This window comes from Thunnus maccoyii, chromosome 8, assembly GCF_910596095.1.
Source record: "Thunnus maccoyii chromosome 8, fThuMac1.1, whole genome shotgun sequence".
NCBI classification, from domain to species: Eukaryota; Metazoa; Chordata; class Actinopteri; order Scombriformes; family Scombridae; genus Thunnus; species Thunnus maccoyii.
The window spans coordinates 8,954,687-8,977,179 of record NC_056540.1 but is presented as its reverse complement, the minus strand read 5'-3'; the positions used below and the strand labels follow the sequence as shown (position 1 = coordinate 8,977,179).

Here is a 22,493-nt window from a genome sequence, read left to right as displayed (position 1 = left end):
GTTAAGATCCAGTTAACACTTGAAGATAAAAATACATTTATCCCTTTACAGAAAAATAATTCCTGTAAAAAAAAAAAAAAAGGGAAGCAAAATACTCAGTTGTTCTGTTAGAAATACACACACTAACACACAGCAGTAGATACCAGTCTAATTGTGGTTTATTCATTTTGTAAAAAGACAGTAGCTCAATAAACTTTCCACTTTATATATGCATTTAACAGTTTACAAAATTGGCTTCCAAAATATTTCTTATACTCTGAAATAAACAAATTCACAAAAATAATCTATTTTGTTTATGAACATTAAAAAGTAGTGTACATCTGTCATAAAAACAAGGAGAGAAACGAAGGAGGGCTGCTGTGTGAAATGTTTAACAACAGGTGACAGACAACTGAGCCCAGACAGATGCAGAAATTCCTTAAAATAAAGCTGCAGTTCTGGGAATCAATGGAGGGTTTGTGGTGCTGTGGAGGAAGGTGTGTGTGCGTGTGTGTTGGGGAGTGGAGGGGTAGCCTCTCAAAGTGGACACCAACAGCTGCATACAAGTTATACTGAACATGTGTTCTTCTATTGCTGTAATGGCAGGTAACTGTCCTGTGTTTCATGAACACAATAAATTCAGTTTGACACAGTTTTGTGCAAGAGCCTTAAACACAGACACATATATATACTGTTGTATGAAGTTTGTTTCCAGGAGCATGTCCGTACACAATATAGCTGTCGAATCTGTACCCAAATTAAGAAAATTTGGACATTTAAAAGTCATTTATTTACCTTAAGACTGGCGTGTGTGAAGTTGAACCTTTTACGGACAAAAAACTGTAATTTAGGGTTGTGCAATATGACAATAAGTACTGTGAGATGAAAGATATTCGTCTACCATTTGAGATTTTGCTACACCATTCATACTGGGGTACGCATCGGTTGAATTTGGCGATTTTGGATATCCAGGATTGTTGCATCAATTTGATGAAGTACCTTCATTTGTCCTGTATTTTACTGTCTGGATTAAGCAGAGATAGGCAGTAGCATCTGGTTGTTTTATCCGTCAGTGGTTTCTCAATTGAATTTGCAGAAACGTGTATATATTGCAATCACGATATATAAAATGACATACACTCATACGCTCACACATATCAGTATCAGCTAGTAGGAATGGGATCATATTGTTGAACAGCATCAGCTTTGGAACAAAATAAACATCAGTGCATCCCAATGAAGGTAAAAAATATATCAGACCAGATTTCTCCTGTCAGAAACAAATCTATGAAACATTTTATAACTCATAAAACAAATTGTTGCAGTCTCACAAACACTTTTCAGACCAGCTGAAGAAAGGTCTGTTTTTAAAGAATAACGAACAGGAATAATCCTGTGTATCCCTCGCTCTGCCATTCAGGGATCTGTCGGCTTATTGTGTGTGTCTGACGGAGTGTGTGTGTCTACTGAATGAATGTGCCTATACAGACAAAAGCCATGTGGATGTTTAAGGCATCTGTCAGTATGAGAGGGATTATATTTAAAGTCTCTTTACTCATCCCCCGGGGGTGGATCTGTCCTGAAGGCCCCTCCTCCAGTTGAAACCCTTTCCCTCCACCTCTAACAGGAAGTGATGTAACAACACATTGAGAATTGAAACATCTGCTATCAGTGCATTTGTCCTCTCCCCCACTCCACTTCCCCAATTTGTCTTTTTGAGGCTACTCAACAAGGACGTCTTTTAAGGTGGTTTATCCAACGCTCAACACAATGTTCCTCCAAAAAAAAAAGGAAGGATTCCTTTTTTCTAGCAGCAAAACTATCTGCCGTGATCATTGGGAAGCTGTGAAGATGTTGTGTGCTTCTCGTCCAACTCGGTGAGGGCTAACTCCAGCTGCTGGATCAGTACCCGCTTCTTGAACCTGGCACAGAGGCAGAGGGAATCAGAGAACAATCCAGGGATGATACATGTGGGCAAACCTGTTTTAAAAGACTATGAACATGACTGCAGTGTAGCTGTGACTCAATGTTAATAGCTGCTGAACTTTGAGGACATTTTACAGATGTGACTCACACATCAGGCATGTTCTATGTCATGTGACGTCCACTTAAACCATTTAAACTTACCTGGAAGCCTCTTTGATGGCATGTTGGATGAAGTACCTCTGTACATTAACTGGTCCTTTCACCTGCTGCAGTAGTCCGAGTATTGCGTCATAGTCTGAGAAAAAGCGTGCACACACACACACACACACACACACAAATATTCAATATGACACCTTCTTCAGCAGATCAGATTGAATGAAATCATGTTTCTGCTGTTTCTGATATGTGACACACTGCACTGGCTCATACTCACTTCGTCCAGGTTTGCGGACCTCCTTGATGATCCGAGACCGCAGCTCCGCTTGGCTGCCATCTAGTGGGGCTATGTATATGGTCTCAGACGCAGGTGGGTCAGCTTCAGCATCCTCTAGCTGGCTCTGCGGACTCAGCCGTTCGCAGTTGAGTTTCTCCTCCAGCGGCTGCTCATCCGGATGATCCTCCACAAGTCTCTCCTCCGTCATGTCGACGTCCTCCACCCGATCCGTTGCTCCCAGCCTGGCCTTCTCCTCCAGGCTCACTGACGATGGGTTCCCTGCTGCAGTGTCCATCTCCGTGGGCCAGATCTCCCCCGAGTCAGGCCCAAGAGCCCTGTCACCATTACTGTCAGTGACCACAGCGTTGTTGCCATCCACTCCTGCAGGAGTAACAAAGAATGTTTTAAAAAGTCTATTTCATATCATGTGGCACAGGCAGTCTGTGCGTCTGCAGTTTCATGCTCTGTCTGACTCCTACCTTTGTGTTGCGGGATGGGTTTGAGGAGGTTCTGCTGCCCCGGAACCCCTGCCGGACTCTTTCCAACCACCACATGGTTTGTGTTTCCTGGTGGAGTCTGCGGCCGCCGCAGCAATGGGGACATGCTCCGCCTTCTCTTCATCGTAGCACTTGAGTTGGAATCACTGGAATTTCCTCTTTTCTTGTTTTGAGGGCCCACTACAAACTCATCTGCCTCATCGATCATCATCCCCTGAGATAAACACATAAGACAACGGCACATAAGGGACTAAATATGACGGAACATTAAATATTTAAATATTTATTATTTTTTAACAACATGGTATGAATTGTTGAGTTGTATCAATCAGTTTTTATCTTCATATATTGTTACCTTCTTATCCTGCTTGAAGGGATTCCCAAACGTGTGCAGGCGTTTAGGTTGATCAGGGTCAATCTCTCTCAGTGGGGACGGCATCATTTTTAAATACTCCTGATAGTTTCCCATCTGAGCCACTGGAATACTGTGCAGATAGTCTAACAACCACAGGAAATGTTATTAGTATTTACAAAATACTGCAGTAACTACTGTGCGTATTTCCTTTAGATTTTTTGGTCTGGTGTTTGGGATGTTTCAGATTGACATCATTCATTGTTTAACGGCTGCTTCTCACCATGTATGTTGCAGCACAGTGTTGGACAAATTAACAAAAAGCTTTACTTGATGTGTTTGAATGAAACCTTAAATTTAAGAAAACAGAAATGATAGAAAGACTGAATATTGTTATAGAGAATATTCTGTTGCAAATTTGTTTAAACCTTTGTTACGACAGAATTGCAAAGTAAGGAGGTAAAGTTAGAGTTTCAAGATGACATTTAAATATAAACTTCCTCTCTTGATCTCCTAGTGTAGACTCAAACTCAACACTGACCAGATCAAAGTCAATTTTCAACTGACATTAAACTAAAATTCAAGGTTAAACTTTCTTTTGATCGTCTCTTCAGTGTTAGGATAATATACTGTACCTTCATCTTGCCCTCTGATCAGTTTTTGTGATGTCCGCAGTAAATTGGAGCGCATTCGTGTGAGTTGATCCAGAAGGTTCCGTCTTGGGATGTCGTAGGCATTTCGATAAGCTTGAGGCTTTAAATCCTGTGAACACATCATGTATCTAGTCAGAGAAAACCCACCGGACATTGCGCTTGCCTTGTGTTTCCTGTAACCTTTCCGCCCCCACATGAGGTACTTTTCAGAAGAGTTCTTGTTGTTTTAAACTTGCCTTGTTGAGCAGGGCGATCTGGAAGCCGGCAAACTCTTTGAAGTTCATGTCCACCAGGCGTAGTGGCCCCTCCCCGGTGATTCCCTGAAGTAACTGCTTAAAGTCTCTCCGGTGAGCCAGAGACAGTGAGCTGGAGTGGTTCCTCACCTTTATGCCCGTTTCTTGGGGCGCCTTCTTCCCCACGGACACGATTAAACGGTCTGATTCTATCTTTGCCTTGATACCAACAAGAGACAGAGAGAGACTACGTGTTACTACAAATAATCTCTGAAATCAGTTTCTGATCAGGAATATTGTTTAGAGCACAGGCACAACTAAATATTCTGTCTGGATTCAAACAATGCTGCATTATGTTCACAGCAATATGATAATATATAAAGAAGGATAAACATTATTTAACTGCCCTACCACATAATATAATTTTGCTCTAAGGTACATTGCATTAGAAACTTAATTTTGTGAACTACCATCACATCATCAGTGTCAGTATCTCTTATCTTAGAGCAAAGACACATTCCTTCTCAATCTGCTCAATCTATAATTTTTTGACCATCAAAATAATACCCATATTCATATACATGCTGCACTCATATTCATGGTGATGTGTTGATCATTACTGAAAATACAGGCTTGTTTTATTACTGTGTTTTAAATATTACTAATGTTACTAATAATAACTTAATTCTGAAGTTATTGTCTTATATTAAAAGACTTGTCAATCAGTTTAGAGATTCCATGCGTATGAGGACACTTTGACCTCCTTTACACCCTGCATTAAAATATGTTTTGGGTGATCGGATTGCAATTGGATAGAGCTTGACCACATGCAGATGCACTGAGGACAGATTTTGATCTGATCGGCCAAACCACTTCCGGAGGTGGTCAGGGATACTTTGTGACCACATTGAACACAAATGTAAATGCAATTGTGTTGTCAATCCACATACAATGACGACATGGGCAGAAATACGTAATCGCATGTGACTGTTCCAAACCAGTAGCCATTAGCCAGTTAGCGCGCTAAGCTACTAGCAAGAAAGCAGCAAGAAAACTATGGATATTCAAGACACTCCTGGATGGAGTCAAGACAAGACCAAGTGTCGGCTTCTTTCCCCGCTTCGAAAAGCAAACAAAAGTCCATACAATAGGACAGCTTCATGGGTGGCTACAATTTTTTGTTGTTGTTGTTGTTTTTTTTGGACCCTTGCAAATGAGAAGAGGATGTGACGTTCAGTTGTTTGAGCTGGACAGAACGATCAGTTCTCAATGTGGGCACTGGAGACACACATTAATACCAGGTTTTAATGTAAACAGGTTAAATCATATCTAGATACAATCAGGATATGGGGATTATGACTTTCATCATTCGTCACATTAGGTCATCCTGCCTACTAAACCTGTCACTTTGCTTGGAGGGTGTGTTTACCTGCTGGCTGAGCTTCTTCAGGTAGGAGATGACACTGTAACTTAGGCCGCAGTCCATGGTGTCGGCAATAAGATTGGGTGCACCCATCATCCTTAACGCCTTTTTTAAGGGCTGTCAAAAGATAGCGAGAGGACATTGAGGATGTTAGTTATATGCAAAAACGGTATTTGTAAAAATGATGTGATTGAAGTATTTACTGCAGTCAGCAGGAGAAGAGACATTCATTTACCAAGAGGTAGTATGGAGGCATGGTCTTCAGGTACATCTCAAAGGACTGTCGCCACTTGAGGTTGGGTTTTAGTTTGTGCACTTTAAACAAATCATCTGAAAGGAGACAAAGAATTAATGCATTAACATTTAAGCAGTGAGTCCAAAACAATCATCAAAACATACAATACCCACGACTACCCTGGAAAAATCCTCATTACCTCGACTATTTGTTACATACTATTATTAAAAAGTAAGAGTTTATAATGTTGCTCTGTCAAGTTATTTGTGATTATGTTTATAGCTGAAGAAGATTGAAAACAAGATCCCAGATGAAGATGTGCCCCAGAAAAGCTTTTTAAATTTAAAATCAGCTCAGACCTACTGACCCAGAAGTTTTGGGGCCCCTTTAAAAACAAAAAAAGGTTTATTGCCATATGTCTTACCGAGGAGTGGGAGAAGGACTGGAAAGTTGTAAGGCATGACAAAGAGGTTGACACAAGTGAGAGTGGTGCTGGCTTTAAGGTAGCCAAATGGCTGTCCCAGGTCATTTTGCTTTCCACTGCTGCTAACAAACACCTGAGGACAAAGGGTGAAAAGGTAAACAGTTTTTTTAAATTACACAGTCAAACATCATTTTATCTACCTCTGTAGCTCTGTGCGCTTCATAAGTGTGGCTCATTATTCATTCACCACTGACAAAAGGTGAAAATATATTTTGATTAAAGCTAGCAACCTCATTATTTCTTGTTTTCAGAAAAGCCCCTGAGGCAACACTAGTGACAGTACAAGCCAGCAGAGCTGATGGGTGTGTGAATGTCTACCCTACCTGCCAGCACATGTGTGGAGACTTCCTTTCCAGAATGTACTGAGTGAGTGGAGAGGGCTCCAGTTCATATTTGTCAAAAGGAAGCTTGTCTATCACCATGGGCTCACAGTCCACACACGAGAAACGGACCGTGGGATGAGCAGAACGAGGCGGCTGAGAGCAGATGACAGAGATAGAGAGAGGCAGCAGAGGGAGAAATTGTTAAAACATATTTTTCTGCGGTAGGGACAAGTGTCCTTACAACAGCAACAGTGATTTAAAACAAAGCATTTACAGTTAATAGAAATCACAGAGTGAGTTTGCAGAGTTGTACACTTCATTACATTAGCTGTAAATCAAAATTATTGGCAGATGTTAGGTAGAGAGACCAAGGACTGCCAATAAAAGAGAGAGAGAAAGACAGAGAAAGACAAAGTGAAAGTCAGAGAGCAAGTTGGGGCGTAAATGTGTTTCTGCACCTACACAGACAATAAAAGTAGCCAGAGAGGAAGAGAGAGGAACTGTTTCATGTCACACACAGTCATGACTACATGTAATGTAGAATGCAGAATAACGCACTAATGGTGCAGCTAAGATCTCTAAACCCTCTCTCTGCTCACCAGAGTAGGAGAGTTCTGGTCTGGCCAGAAGGACTCTGGTATGGGCCAATGTCCAACTGGCACCCCTGTCTTTGGGTTCGGCCGCACGTAGATGAGTTTGTGGCAACTGTGCCACGGCTGTGGACTGAAGGATGAAACAGGACGACTTGACTCCACAGAGTTCTCTGTAAAAACAAGAGAGGAAATTAATCAGTCAAACGTTGACAAATACAAAGCCTGTGCAGTAATAGCTGGATGAAACTCCACAACCTCACAAAGATGAATTAGCTTTTATCGTTTTGTAAAGTATTTTTGAGCTCCGACTTAGGTGTTGCGAAAGTCAAAAGTATTTCACTGGCTGTGAACATTTAAGGAGAATCTTCCTGTACACAACAATTATTTTCATACTCCTCAGATACAGAAAATGCACTCAGTTCTCCTTTTAGTGTCAAACTGCGCTATAGAGATCCATGATGATAAGATTCTCTTCTGCTTTCTTCTGTTTTACTGCCCACAGTATCTTTGTTCCAGCTAACTGTATAATATGTGATAAGATATGTGATAAGAGGTAAATATTTTGTCTATATCAAACTGTAATGCATTTTAACTGTTCACGCAAATGTTTGTTCATTTTTATATCATGATTTTGAAGACAAAATTTGCACAAAGGAACAGCTGTTGCCTTTTGTTTATTCAGTGTACATCATTCAATAACTCACCGTCCCCAGCTAGAGGCGGATCTGGCCCAGTTTTCTCAAAATTAATGACGACACCACTTTGAACCTTTTGGACCAAAGACTCCAGACACTGGTTCAGCATCCTCTGTGTCCGCACACAATATGATCGCCCTGCGTTAAAAACAGGACCACAGAATCAATACATGAGCACTACTAAAAAGAGCACACCAAAGTTATGACTTTAAACATTCTGCTGTAATACAACGGAGGAGCATCAAAGCGAAAGAGAATACCAAACCTCCAGTGACTTCACACATTTGGGTGATGGCAGACTCATCAGTGGGGACGCTACCAAGCTGCTCGTTGTCTGGTGTGGCTGCTCCTGGCAGCCTCAGCACCAACGCAAACAGACGCTGGTCCCAGCGGAAGGGCTCTTTGGTCAGCTCACTGCCCGCCAGAGGAGAGTTCAGAGGCAGGTGCAGCTACACGGCCAACATGGGTGGGAAAAGGTGATGTTAGATGAGCTCTTAGGTCACCAATCGCACAGTTTTACAAACAGTAATTATATAATTATTTTATAAAACAGCAGACAGCATCGGTGGTACGTTACATAGCGGCACTACTGCATTTGTTTATGTTCTCACCTCATCTGGCACCCCAGAGCTGTGTGTGAGTTTGTTCCCATCAGTGATAGTGATGATCACAGATGGCTCAAGGAAGAAGGGGTTACAGCCCTGAGGAGGAAATAGTAACATTCAGCAGTTAATTATAAGTTCAGGCAAACAGCGACCCCATTCATTCTCACTAATCCACTTTCCCTGTCTTTACGTTCCACACCACAGACACTGCTCTAGTTTGTGTCTAGCAAAACATTTTCATCTCCTAAAACACAAAATCTAATAGGTCTTTCATGTTTGGAGAAATGGAGAAATACAGGTATAATGTTTAAACAGAGTTCGACTTAAACAGTAATTAGTGTGGTATTAGCATCAGATTTATGAAAACCTCCTTGATACTAATATGATCCGTGTTCTGCAGCTTATAATCTTTGCTTTGTGTCAAATGCATCGAGTGTCCTTGTCCTCCTCGTTGAGGACAGAGGCCTCTACTGCTTTACTGTAGGGGTCATCCTTGTCTAATTCGAACATACAGAGAATGCCTAAGTAGATTTACACACTCCTGATGCACAGAACTTGTGTCACTACTTGAGCGTAGTAATCCATCTCTGCCTTCAAGCAGAAAAGATGTTTGCCAGGAGCTGATGACAGGGCTAACTGAGGCAAGATGGAGTGGATTAAACTGCAATCAAAAGTCAATCTTCTACGATAAAGCAATGCCAACTGCAAGCTTCGTTACACTCATCAAAACCTTTATTTATGCAGGAAAAGTCCACATACAGCACTGAAATTAACATCTTAGAACAACTTTAATCTTTAACAGGGCTTCCTACCTTCCTCCACTTGTATTATTGTCAGTTTTTCATGGATCAAAACTAGCATTATTCTGTTTCAAAGCCTTTCTAGTTACTTCTAGTTCCACCGCAATATTATTCTGATGACTTTAAATGTTAAGTTGGATTTTCTGATGTGGTCTCACATGCCTAATCCTCACAGAAATTAAAATCACATCATCAGAGGGGAAAATATATCCCAGTCAATATCAAAATAAAAATTCTTCACTGGATCACTGTGGCCAGATTCATTTTTCCTATTAACATAACCAATTTATCACTGCATGATCTCAAAAACATAACCTTGTCATCATCTCATCTATCAGCGTGTATATTAAAATGTTCATGATGTCTGAAGGTTTTATGAAGTAATAGTACTTGCTCTATAAAAAAGTAATAATTAAAATGATTGTCAAACAAAACACTGACACTACTACGGAGAGTAATTCTACTTTTCTCTTATGGCAACAGATGACACTGGAGAACAGGATGTTGGTGTCAAATACCTGTCCGTAGTTGTCGATGCCTGAGACAAGGCGGTTGAGGTTAAGCAGGTCAAAGGCTGTGCGAAGAGCATGGCCCAATGTAGTCAGCCCAGATGCCTGCAGGTTCTTCAGCTCACACATGAAGGTTGCATGGTTCTCCTTCCAGCCTGCCTGAAATGCATACATACATACACACATACATCAACAGTGTGCTGAATGTGCTGCATAGCAAACAGCCATACAGCTCAGCAGAGGAGGCCTGAAGTCACAGAGGAGGGTGAACAGCCACAAACCAAAATAGACACACACCCACAGATACCCATACTGTGTAATTACAAAGACAAACACTAAGAGTTCTGTTCACCGACATACCACAAACTGATGGATGTCAAGAGGACTTTAAATCTCAGCAACCCACTAATTCTGCATCTATCATAACATAATAGTAACCATAAAATTAAATCAGGTTATGTCAGGCTCTGGAAATAGAAGATAATATTGTGAAAATACAGACTGTTCAGTCCCACGTTTGAGCTGGATAGTTCTGTTTAAAGAGTCTAATTTCATACATGACAAGCATCCAAAAATACACATCCCACTGCTGCCTGTCCTCTGTCACGGAGATATACTCCCCCAGGAGAGGATGTGGGTGTGAAACTGTTCTTGGACTTTTCTCCAGAGAGGTCAAGTACCTTACTGCTGCAGCTTCATGCTTAATCTATGGATGACCTGCAAGCTTACCACTTCCTCTATCAGGAGAGGGAGGGGTAGAGGCTAAAGACACAGAGAGATGGAGACCAAGAGAAAAAAAAGCTTCAGTATCAGCGTGTTTACTCTGAATGACCAGTGAGTAGATGTTGGTTGATTGGTTGTTTTGGATTCTCGTTCCAAAATCTTGAATTCTGTGGAATTTCTAGGAAAACGCAATGTGTTGACATAAGGTCATACGAGCAATATCACTGAGCTGCTGAAGCAAAACTGACGGTGAACACACATTCACTGGACTAGTAGCAGAGTAATAACCCAGACATAGACCCTTGTGTAGGCCAGCAGAAATGTAAGGCTTAGCTTGCACTCAATAATTCAGACTACAGAATATTTCTATTTTCTTCCTGCCCAACCTCCTCCTCTCTCCCTCTACATCAACAATTTATTGCCTCTGTAACTGTGCAATCAGAGTAGCCCCATTCAGTATAACCTTGTCCTTTCATCATAATACTCAGTACACAAAGCAGGCAGAATCAACAAAGGAGAAGGCAACAAAGACAAAGAGAGGAAGGGCATGAGGAAGAGGAGTTGAGGACAGACTTTACAACGAGGGAAAAGCACTTCAGACATCAGCACCTGAGGGGAGGAGGATACGATCTTGGATTATTTGGCCACGTTTTGATATGATCTGGACTCATGGTAAACTGCAAAGTTAATTTGATGATTGAATACAATAAGCAGCATCACATGAATGTCAGCATCCACACACAGCAGTTTGTCATGATGACCCTGTCCTGCACACAGACCTACAGCAACACAATAATCATTATGCAATAACGGTTTACGTGCTGACTAAGTGAGCTGAACGTGGTTTTATTTCCTGTTTTAATATGGAGGTCAATAAAGAGCCTGACAGTTACTGATAATGTCACAGTTATATCTCTAGTCTCCTTCTACTTTTATTTGTTTTTTATATATTTTTTATAACTAAGTCAGTCTTTAGTTATTGTATATATTTTAGCCACCTCTTACACAGCTCTTAATATTAGCACTGAACCAGACTGTACATTAGTTGATTGAATACATAATTTGGTATTCAAATAGTTATTCTAGTCATATCTTTAAAAAATGTGATGAATTATGGAATAAAGTGTTGAAAGTTCACTGTACGTTGCAATAGAAGTACACTCATAAATTTAATTTGGTCAGAATTATTTTTGACCAAATTACATGTTTCCTAAAAACAGCTCTACTTCTTTCTCAAAATTTAGGGTTGTCAGACTATAATAATGCATTAGTGTTTCAATGCAAGAAAGCATTTCAATGTAGATTTATTTACCTAATATGGATTAATATAGATGTTAACTATATAAATCTTTTTCCTTTCTCAAAGCAAAATGTAAGGTGCCCAACAAGGGACAAATGTTACTAACAGACTAGTCAAAAATATATAACTGAACTGAATACAGATACCATAAGTAAAATATTTTTAATTGGTTGTAAAAAAAAAACAAAAAAACAACAACAACTAAAACAAAAAGCTGCTTTACTTCACCTCAAATCAGTTGGTAAAATAAAAATAATTTATTTTACTCCTTTTCAACTTACTAGTTCTATATTTTTACTCCTAGCACATGTTTCTAATTCTTTACACATTTCCCATTTCCTTTGTAGCTTGTATGATTCATTAAAAGTGCATCTCTAATCCCCGGGAAGATAAATGGCAGCACAAAATATTACATTATTTTTACATAGTTAAGTTATTCAGTTATCATGAGACAGACTGTGACAGTGGGGCTCCATAAAAAGCTGCAGCTGTTGGGAAGATGCAGTGAAGTACACTCTGAAATTTCAAAGAGTATTATAAAAACCAGAAATATGTTATTAACTAGTTATTACAAGAAACTTGTAACTTGCCAATGTACTTCATACAAAAAATGATGCCTCTGTATCATCTCTAAACCTCATACCAGCAACTGCTTATTAAAGATGAAGTAATTAATTACTTTCAAGCTCTGGCAGAATAATTTGTTTATGAGGCATGCAAAAATATATGTTAACAATTTAATAGGAATGCAGAGTGTTTTATGTGTCGTCAAGCATTAATGACATGGGATGGAGTCAGCCTCCAGCACACTGTGTTGAGAGTAGAGTGTTGTTTGTTGACAGTTAAGAAAGCCAAGAGATTTCTACTACAGAAGAGCCACTGAAGCAGACCTGGGACTTCAGGGATTCATGTGGGTACTTAAGGATTGCATTTTATTGGGCATGAAAAGCTTAGAGAAAGACGGGTGCCAGGTCATAAAACAAGTCAATAGATGAGTGGCGAGGATAGCTTTGCTGACATGAAGCCTCTGAAATTATTGAAGTGATTCACAGGTTGCATGAATATTTTTTTCCTTGGAGTGTGAGGAAAACGATAGTGTTTTTGCATGCTGGGCTTTAATGCTCATAGTATCGGCATGACAGATAATTATCATATGAATAATGATAATTTTCTTCTAGCGAACTCACATAAAAAATACAGAAAAAAATCTCATGATGAAGAGGGCTTATCAACTTTCAGCCCAGATTGACCAATAGGAAAGCGTGGATGATGCAAGGGGCGGGGTTAAGGATGATTGGCGGTCTCCTTGACCAATCTAAACATTGTACTGTCAAAAAAAGAGCGACGTCATAGGCGATAATAAATCTCTCCGCCTCCATCTCGACGCCCGAGAGTTTTCTCAACACAAAAGCAAAATGTCCGCTGGATGTTAGGAGGCAGTGCAGCTCCGGGTCTGCGGATATTTGGAGCAAAAAAAGACGTTTTTTTCGCCACCGGGAAGCCGCCCGACACTGGCTACAAACCAGAAGGACAATAAAGTCTCACTGACAGAAAAAAACGTTGGGCTTGACAGTGTAATAATTGTATCAGTTGCTAATTACCTTCACTCCGTATGGTGGATCATCGAATGTAACTAGCATGTACCTGTCGCCTCTACTAGCCGGGTCTCGGGCACGCAGCTGTCAAAAACAAGAAAACCAAAACAACATATATTAATTTCGACCGATCTTGCCCAAGGAACCCTAAAGCTCACCAAAAGGTGCATACTTGCTGAGAAAAGTCGGGGGTAAAATCATTCCTTTACCTTCATAAAGACCTCAACCGCGCCTTTAGCAACGTCCAGATACGTCGTACCCAAATAAGTGCGCTGATTCATAGAGGCGGACGTGTCTAACAGGAAAAGTAAAATAGGCATTTTAAATGTAAAGCCGCGTTTGTATGCTTTTCTAAAAATAATTGTTATCCACATATGACCTATCGTGCGGCTACACAGTTCACACGTGTGTATATATTTGTTATAATAAGCCCCCCCCTCAAGAAGGGGCCGTTGCCTCTGCCCTCTCTCTAACCGCCTTTCCAGAGCTCTGTCTCGGCTCGCGCTGTTCAACTTCTGCTCCTAACCGAATGGAACGCCCCGCTCCCTCCACTGCAACGCCATTGGCTCAGCCCGATCACGTTGACCACGCCCCCTCTATATAAACATATATAATAAGGTCGACATGGCTTGTGTTGTGTACATTTGCCTTCATGTTTATCTTTCTATATGCCAACAGGGTGGATATTCAAAAGCAAGGTGTATGAGCTGATTGTATGGCTCTGGTGTCCATTATTATGTTTGTTGTTCTTACTATGTAAACATCTGCCTGTCTTGAAACCAGACAGTTAACAGGTGTAGATAGAGGTCATTCTCACACCCGAAATGTCTTGCCAATTATTCCCTTGCACCCCTTCCACACACACACACACACACACACACACACACACACACACACACACACACACACACACACACACACACACACACACACAAACCTTTCTTCTGTTACTCTATTGCTAAGTTCAATGCTCCTCAAAATGTCCGACTCTGTGCAACACAATATATCAAGACAGGCATGTGCAGCAGTGGGGTAGGGTGGGGGCCGTTGCAACACTTTTTGCATTTTGCTCAATTACTCTGAGACTATATCTACAGTAGACTACCACAATTTTAATAGATTGAACTCACACCTGTCAGCTTAGTACCCACATCATTAAAAATATGTGATAATAAACTCATAATTTGCATTGAAGAGAGGAAGTCAGGTGTCAGCGCCATACCTGGGAACAACGGTCTCCAGGGACGGTTGCAACATACATTAAAATGCATTAAAATAGTTGGCTACACATGGTCTAACCAAGTAACAAAATATTTTTGTTGGAAATTGTTCATCAAGAGTCGGAATAGACAGAAGATTTTAGGTTACAAACAAAAAACTTGAAGAAAAATACACATATATTAACATACTTTAAAAAAGGAAAAGTATTTTCCATTATCAAGCCTGTAACACCATTACACGTCCCGCCTTAATTTTTGTTTGGTTTGGTCATATTCTCATAATCTTAATAAATCCGACAGCACTTGAAGGCAGCATCTCTGTTACATTAAATGGTATTCTTGGTGTGTCGTTTTAAGACTTAATCTACAACTTTACCACAAAATTACATATAGCACTGCAAATGTATATTCATTGTAAGGACTTTGTATCAAAAGAGATTAGAAAAATGCCTAATAGGTTTAAAGGTCAATGGAAAGTCATATTAGCCCAACAAAGACACAATGTCTGTAGAATTAGTGTCACCTGGTCTTTCCTTATGCAGCATTTACCTACAGCCTTTATAAGAAAACCGTTTACAATTGCATTTATTTTGCCTCCACTGCAAAACAGAATGATAAATTAGATAGAGGCAATCCAATAAACTGACTGTGAAGATGTGTTTCAACCCTTTCACTTTCTGTCTGAGCAACGTGAAATACACCAGTAAAGTGTGATCTATTGTCCTTATCATCGTGATGTAATACTTCAAAAAAACAACAACAATTAGCTATATTTTCAGAAAAAAACGCGAATGTGTGCTGCTGCTTAACCAATAATTTATCAGTTTACAATGATTGACAACAGGAAATACTCCACTTTGAGTGTTTTTGTGTCTTTATACGTTCGTGTATCATGCTTCCCCCCAGGCACGTCATTAAGTTGTAATAAACATCTTGTTTGGTGTCTTTACGTATATTTACGTCTGTTTTGTTGACGTCTTGCACGTTGTCGTTCGCCCTTCGCCATCCCAGCATGCACCGCGAAGTCTGCATTGACAAAGAAAAAAGAGCTGAAGAGAAACAACAACAGGGTGGGATCAGGAGCACAAACCCCGGCGCTAGCGCAAACATTTAGACAAACAAACGCGCTGACAACAAGGTAAAGTATCACCTTGACTTTTTTCTTGACATAAACAACTTTTGTTTTTTTTTCTGTAATGACACCGCGTGAGGACAACGTTTAGTGGCTATCTTAGCTGGCTAACGTTAGCCAACGTTAACACTATTACACAGCATTACACTATTTTATCTTATGTTATTACAGTGTCAGAGCAAGAAAATGTCATAAAACTGCAGGGTTCCGTTACTGATTAACAGAAGTTATGGCTTATTTTGTTCTAAATAACACTGCTGAAATGTATTATCAACACATATGTTTTAAAGACCTCATTTTTTTTGTCAGTTTACGGTTCAGCCTATGATTACACTGCAGTTTAACGGGAGCCTACATTTATGCTTAAATATCATGTTCACACGAATATAAAGCTTGCTGGATAATCACGTAATCATGAAATAATATGCTGTAGATAGTGAAAAGCCACTTCACAACAGCCGTGTTGCTGAAAAAATGATAAATTAACTGTGATTTTTCATGTGTAAGGTTACGTGGAGAAGAAAAAGTGTTGCGACATAACGATGTAAACATACACGGACACGTGACTAGCCACATGGCGTGTACTTAATGCTGTTGGCCTTGTTGAACTGCCACTTAAACTTGAAAAAGTTTCAAGAATCAAGTTGCTGTGGCCCTCTCTTATCATTTCCCTGCACGAACTCTTAAAAGCTCTGAGATACCTAACCTAAAAAGCTAAAAACCCATTAAAATCATGCATCAAGTGTACAGTTCTGAAGAATGGTACACATATATTGGCTTGTAATATTGTGCTGATAATGTCAGCCAATATATTGTTTGTAGATTTGTATAAACTTTTCAATATTATATATGTGTATGTATAACACTATAATAACCACGGTACCTTCAAATTATATATACATTTATTTAGGCTAAAATACAAATTGTGCAATATACTTTACTCATTACTGTATATCTGAGTAGATTGTATATACTGTATATAACCACGGACTACAGCACTCTTCACTTCTTTGCACTATTTGTATCCTGTTTACAATTCACAGAAACGGTTTCAGCTGTATATAGTCATTCTTTGTGTATATTTTTGATTGTTGTGTTGTTATATTTGTGTAAGTGCTAGGGCCCGACCGATACTGGATTTTTGTGGCCAATGCTGATACCGATATTAGGGAGTAAAAAAATTCCGATATCGATATATTGGCCGAGAATCTTATATATACAGAATATATACATAAACACACATTTTTTTTGCAATGAGCCCTCAAATGTGGTTATCAAACACTTGTGACAAAGATATGTAATGGAGGCATGATATTGTGCAGTTTAACAATAAACTTTATTGTATAAAATTACATCAGTGCACTGAAACTGTAACCTTCACTGGGAATTTAATAATTGTGACTACAAATAAAAAACTCATAGAACAAAAAAACATATGTACATATATATATTAAACTTGCTGCCTTTATAACTTAAAAAAAAATCGGTGCATATCGGACAACATATATGCCGATACAGATATATCTGTGATAGGCCAATATTGGCTGATAATATCGGCTGACCGATATTTCGGCTGACCGATATATCGGTCAGGCTCTAGTAAGTACATTGAGACCCACCAAACAGGAGTTAAATTCCTTGTATGTGTAAACATACTTGGTCAATAAAGACAATTCTGATTCTGATATTTTGGTATTTGCCTCAAAATCATCAGTATCATTATCAGTTGGACTATAGTTCAATGGATTGGTTCATGTTTTTTTCAAATCCGTCTCAAAATACTTTATATATTGGACATATTACTAACAAGGCCTTACATACAATACATTGAAATAGTCTTTGGTTGCTGACTCTCAATACTGGCATAAGGAGATCCCATCCAAACACAATCCAAATGTAAGTGAAAAAAAAAGCATTTTAAAGTTCAGCTGAAGCCAACATGAGGCTTCAGAAGTCCAAGTTAGACAAATCAAGGTGGAATTGTACCAAAGCTGACTGTAACTTTGTAAGATTCCCACTTTATTTGACCAGTTCTGACTGCCGAAGCCTCATATTAGCTTCAGATAAGCATTGGGATGAATTTTAAACAGAATAAGGACTGTGTATTTTGTCTGCCATCTGTTACATTGGAATCACATTTGGAAGCAATCTCTTTATGGCAAGTATGAAGCATAGAGACAGTTACAGCCACCAAAAACTGTCTAACTGTATGAGCGTCGTTTTGAGACAGACTTGAACAAATGTGAACTTATAATTTAAACATGTAATTTGTCACATGCAATATATTAATCTTCATAGTAACTAGAAACAACAGCCATCGGGTAAATAAAATGAATAACAACTGTGATATTTTCCTCAGAAATGTAGTGGAGTAAAAATATTAATAAAAATGTAAATAAGTGAAATGCCAGTGCCTCGTGAGTAAATGCACTTACTCATTCTCCACCTGTGTCTTTTCACAGTACCATGTCATGGCCTTAAGGAGCTGATAGCAGGAAGTGCCATTTTCACCTAAAGGGAGTTTACACAGCTTGATAGTTTGTGGAGAGAGGGGTGGGGGGCCCAGGCAGACCGTGGACGGGGAAGGGGAAGAGCTCAGCTGGAGCCAATGCAGCAGCAGCATCGACAGCCTGAGCTGGTGGAAGGAAGCCTTCCCGTGTTCGTTTTCCCCACTGAGCTCATCTTCTATGCAGATGAGCAGACGTCTCACAAGCAGGTGCTCACCCTCTACAATCCCTATGAGTTCGCCCTCAAGTTTAAAGGTCAGTTGACAGAGAAGTTCATTAACTACATTTACATATATGGGTTTCTGTGTATGCTTTATTATGTTTGGTATATATCCCAGATGATTTAAATAATCTGTGTGTTTTCTTCTTTGTCAGTGCTGTGCACAGCGCCAAACAAGTACACTGTGGTGGACGCTACTGGAGCTGTCAAGCCACAGTGTTGTGTTGACATGTGAGTTTCTTAGGTATCATGATTATAATGGTATAGCACAGTAGGGGCCAGGTGTCTTATCAGTGATGTTCTTGTTGGGTTCCTGTTCATGTCTTTATTTTTTATTACTTTGCTAACATGTAGGTTGATGGCTCTGATTGTAAGTTGTAAGTCAGGTGGTTCTTTACAGCTTCCAGCTCCAATTTTCATGAAACTTTGTAATTATATGCTGTGTGATCTTTCCAGCGTTCAGTGCTGTTTGTGTCCCATATTTCACGCTTCTCATCTATCTCATTTACTATGTCTTCGCAGAGTAATCAGACACAGAGATGTGCGGGCGTGCCATTATGGGGTGTACGACAAGTTCCGACTGCAGGTGTCGGAGCAGAGCCAGCGGAAAGCTCTGGGTCGCAAAGAGGTGACAGCCACGCTCCGTCCCTCTGCCTCACAGGAGCCGTCCAGCCCCCGACCCCAAGATGAGGAGCGCAGAATCAGAGAGCAGCTGGCAGACAGCGAGTTCTTTGAACAGACTGCGTTTCAAACGGGTAGGACGTAGGACTGATGTGTTGTGGCCACTAGATGGAGCCAAATACTCATAAGACTCATATTTGAGCATGTTTTACTATTCACAAGACATGATATCTTACATTCCTTTATATGGCCTCTACACACTTATATACCCATCTATATTATCTAGTGTTAAAATAATTATTTAGTTCACAAAGTAAGACAATAATAATAAAGTAATGTTCATCCTCTCCTGCACTTATCTTTTGGCAAGGTTGGTGTACACTATGTCTCTTGGCTGATCTCCTGTTTACCAGCATACTGTTAGGATAATCATATGCAAAGACTTTACTCTATAAAATCTAAAATAATCTTTACACAGACCAAGCTATTGGTGGCAGATAGTGACAATCAGGCTTTTATTTAAAGTTGAATGACAAGCTAAAGTAGTTTTGCATACAAATTCAAATTTATCATCATTCATATGTGCGTGCTGTAGATGCAACTGTCTATACTGCATACTGACAAAATACATAGTGTATTATCTGTAGTGGTTAGTTACAATCTTGTATCAACACCAGAAGACTGTTTTGCTATTCTGAGTGCTGAGTGTAGTTATTATAAGAGCGTCAATGTCATAAACTCCATGGTTGTTTAGCTGCAGCGTTCATTAAGCTCTCACTTTCCCCCTCTGACTCAACTCTAAACTAAATAATAAGTCCATGAAATGTGTTTGTTAAAGGATGTAAGTCTTATGAAATTCAATCATTCTGGTATTGTCAACAAATACAAGATGCAAGGATACAAAGACCTTAATTGTCATCTCACCACAGCTACATTTATACTTTTCAGTTCAAATGCTACATATGATGATATGCAGATGTGTTTCTCAGAGCTTTGGTGATAAGGTAGCGTCAACGCAACAGAGGTATTTAAACTTTAGAATAATTAAAATTAAGGTTTAAAAAATGTAGATCAATAAAGAACATAGTGTGCAAGGTTGAGCTGATGCAGGCTGTTGAAACTGTAGCAGCATTCATGAACATGGATTGTGAAAAAGATATTTTGCTAAAATGCTTCAATACATAAATATAGAATATAGAATAAACAGATTTCAGTAGTGCTGTGAAAAGACCAAACATAGCAATGAATAAGAACTGTCTTTGTATCCAAAGCCTTTTATATCTTATCTCTCTATTCCATAGACCCTCATTGTTGTCCCAAAACTATTAAAAACACATCAGACATGTTCCTCCATTACCATGAACATGGGCGGTGTGGTTTATTTTGAGTCAATCCCACACACACCACCCTGCTGCCGTAAATACTTCACATCTGAGAATGCAAAAAAAATCCCCAACAAAGGCACCGTTTACTCATGTTAAAGTTACATTAGCTAAAATTGACAATGCTGAGCTTTCTTTTTCTGAAAGCGCATTTTCGTGACTTTTTTAAACACTTACATGTTCAGTAGAAGCCCATGAGCTCAGGACTGAGAGCCATGGACAGACAGGGGACATCAGAAAGTATTGAGAAACCCATTAATGGTTTGTTGGTTTTGGTCTTTTCATGACATGTGTTGACATTAACAAAAATGTAAAATATTGTCAGCCTTGTCTTTAAATTGCTTGTGTAGCGTTCTCACGTCTGATCGCAGTATGTGTGTCTGTGTGACTGACAGAGAGCCGTCCTGTCGCTGGAGGACCCAGTCTGTTGACGGTGCTACTCGGGCTGGTGTGTATGGCCGCCCTGATGCTCCCGACGCTGGGGGAGCAAGAATCTACTGTGCCTGTCTACCTCCACTTAAGTGTTAACAAGAAACTTGTAGCTGCTTATGTTCTCGGTGAGTTGAAAAGATTTACACCAATGTACGCAATTAACAAAGACGTTCAAAATGGATGTGTTCATCATGAAATCATATTCTTGCAACACTAAACAGCATCCTGTTGCTCTGTTTTGTTTCTTGTTATATTTTAGGTCTTCTTACAATGGTCATCCTACGCACATGAGGTGCCCTGAGCTGAGAGACGAGGAGGAGAAACGATCTAAAAAAGACGGAAGAGAACATTCTCACACCAGAGGCACTACTCCACTTCAATGAGTAGAGCTGACAGCGGGGGGGACGGGGGTCTCCTGTCCCCTGAAAACATTCAGTACATTTTAGAATACTTGTTATAAAATCCACACATTTGTGTTAATACATAAATTGACACAATAGTGAACTGATGCAAACAGCGGAGGCCCTCCGGTGTGCAGGTCAAAGGCGTGGTAGTGTGAGAGGAGCTGTCCCGTGAACGGGGCCCGTGAAGAAACGAGAGTCCATTCAAAGTGTCGTCGGGCCTCATATTCCCCGTGTCTGTATTTCTATTGCCATTATGTAACGGAATATGGTTAACTTGAGTGTGAAGGAATTTACATGCAAACATGATACATGTATATAAAGCCATTAAAAGTTTTCTTATGGTATTCACCTGTAACCATCATTATATTGATGTTTCAAAGCATTTTTAGTGTAGACTCTGAGGACTAAATGCAGTTATTTGCATGTGTGGGTACCTAACTGAATGAGTTTTTATTTTTTCAGCAGTAATATACAGAACTTTTACATGTCACCAAAGGAAGGTCTTCTTCTGGAGATAATGGTTTGTCTGCCGCAGTATATCAATGCTACAAACGTTTAATAAAGTCTCAATGCATCTGTCTGGTATAATGTTTACAGGTTGGGTCAGGAGGCTGTAGAGCAATGTTATGTTACAATAAGACCTCTGTTAGCTTTGTGATGATGGTTACTGAAAATAATACAGTCTCTCTCTCTCGGGGTCTGGACGTTGTTGTCAGGCCTCACAACTGAAAACATGATTTGTGACTGCTTGCATACCATTTAGTTCCAGAGCTGTAAATAAAGTTTCCTTGAAGCAGTGTTAACATTTTAACTGAGTAGTGTACTTGTTCAAATGCTGCGGACAAGAATAAAAAAAGAGTTACATGCATACACGTATAATAAAGAAATAATTTATTTAGTCCTGATGTCTGATGGCAATCACAAAAGACACAAGCAAAGGCATGGTGTTCGCCGTCATGGCGGATTACAGCCTTTCCATTACAGACATTACTAAACTCGCGCCCTAAACACTTCCTAAGATGACTCTGGGGAAAAATAATCATCTTGGAAAAAATATCTTGTTGACAGCAGGGCGAGCTGACTGCTTTTTCCATTTTCTTTTTTTGGATAAAAGGAAAAAGAATCAGTGAAAGAACTGCAACCACACTTTTCTTTATATTAAAAAAAGGGCACACTTCCATAAAATGATTTACAATCACTTCCTTGTTTGCACATAA

General features: G+C 39.7%; 2 protein-coding genes across 3 annotated transcripts; one reads left to right on the top strand and one right to left on the bottom strand.

Annotated features, from left to right (window-relative positions):
- Positions 1 to 136: 136 nt before the first annotated feature.
- On the bottom strand, positions 137 to 13,869 carry ints6l (integrator complex subunit 6 like). 2 transcript variants are annotated; one of them, XM_042419960.1, is made up of 19 exons: positions 13,833 to 13,853; positions 13,568 to 13,653; positions 13,365 to 13,442; positions 9,750 to 9,899; positions 8,438 to 8,527; positions 8,092 to 8,275; positions 7,836 to 7,964; positions 7,138 to 7,301; positions 6,539 to 6,691; positions 6,156 to 6,288; positions 5,732 to 5,826; positions 5,503 to 5,613; positions 4,077 to 4,292; positions 3,823 to 3,949; positions 3,191 to 3,333; positions 2,818 to 3,049; positions 2,339 to 2,719; positions 2,107 to 2,200; positions 137 to 1,901 (listed from the first exon to the last, which is right to left on the bottom strand). In XM_042419960.1, exons 2-19 carry the CDS (start codon positions 13,637 to 13,639, stop codon positions 1,799 to 1,801), a joined length of 2,655 nt encoding a protein of 884 aa, XP_042275894.1. In that variant the 5' UTR covers positions 13,640 to 13,653; positions 13,833 to 13,853; the 3' UTR covers positions 137 to 1,798. The 2 variants fall into 2 exon arrangements, with proteins under 2 accessions (XP_042275894.1, XP_042275893.1); XM_042419959.1 differs by having other exon boundaries at positions 13,568 to 13,869.
- A 1,721-nt stretch (positions 13,870 to 15,590) lies between these two features.
- mospd1 (motile sperm domain containing 1) lies at positions 15,591 to 22,087 on the top strand. Its single transcript, XM_042419963.1, has 6 exons — positions 15,591 to 15,716; positions 18,173 to 18,472; positions 18,593 to 18,668; positions 18,960 to 19,192; positions 20,836 to 20,997; positions 21,132 to 22,087. The coding sequence occupies exons 2-6, from the start codon at positions 18,319 to 18,321 to the stop codon at positions 21,161 to 21,163; spliced, it is 657 nt and encodes a 218-aa protein (XP_042275897.1). The 5' UTR covers positions 15,591 to 15,716; positions 18,173 to 18,318; the 3' UTR covers positions 21,164 to 22,087.
- The last annotated feature ends 406 nt before the right edge of the window (positions 22,088 to 22,493 follow it).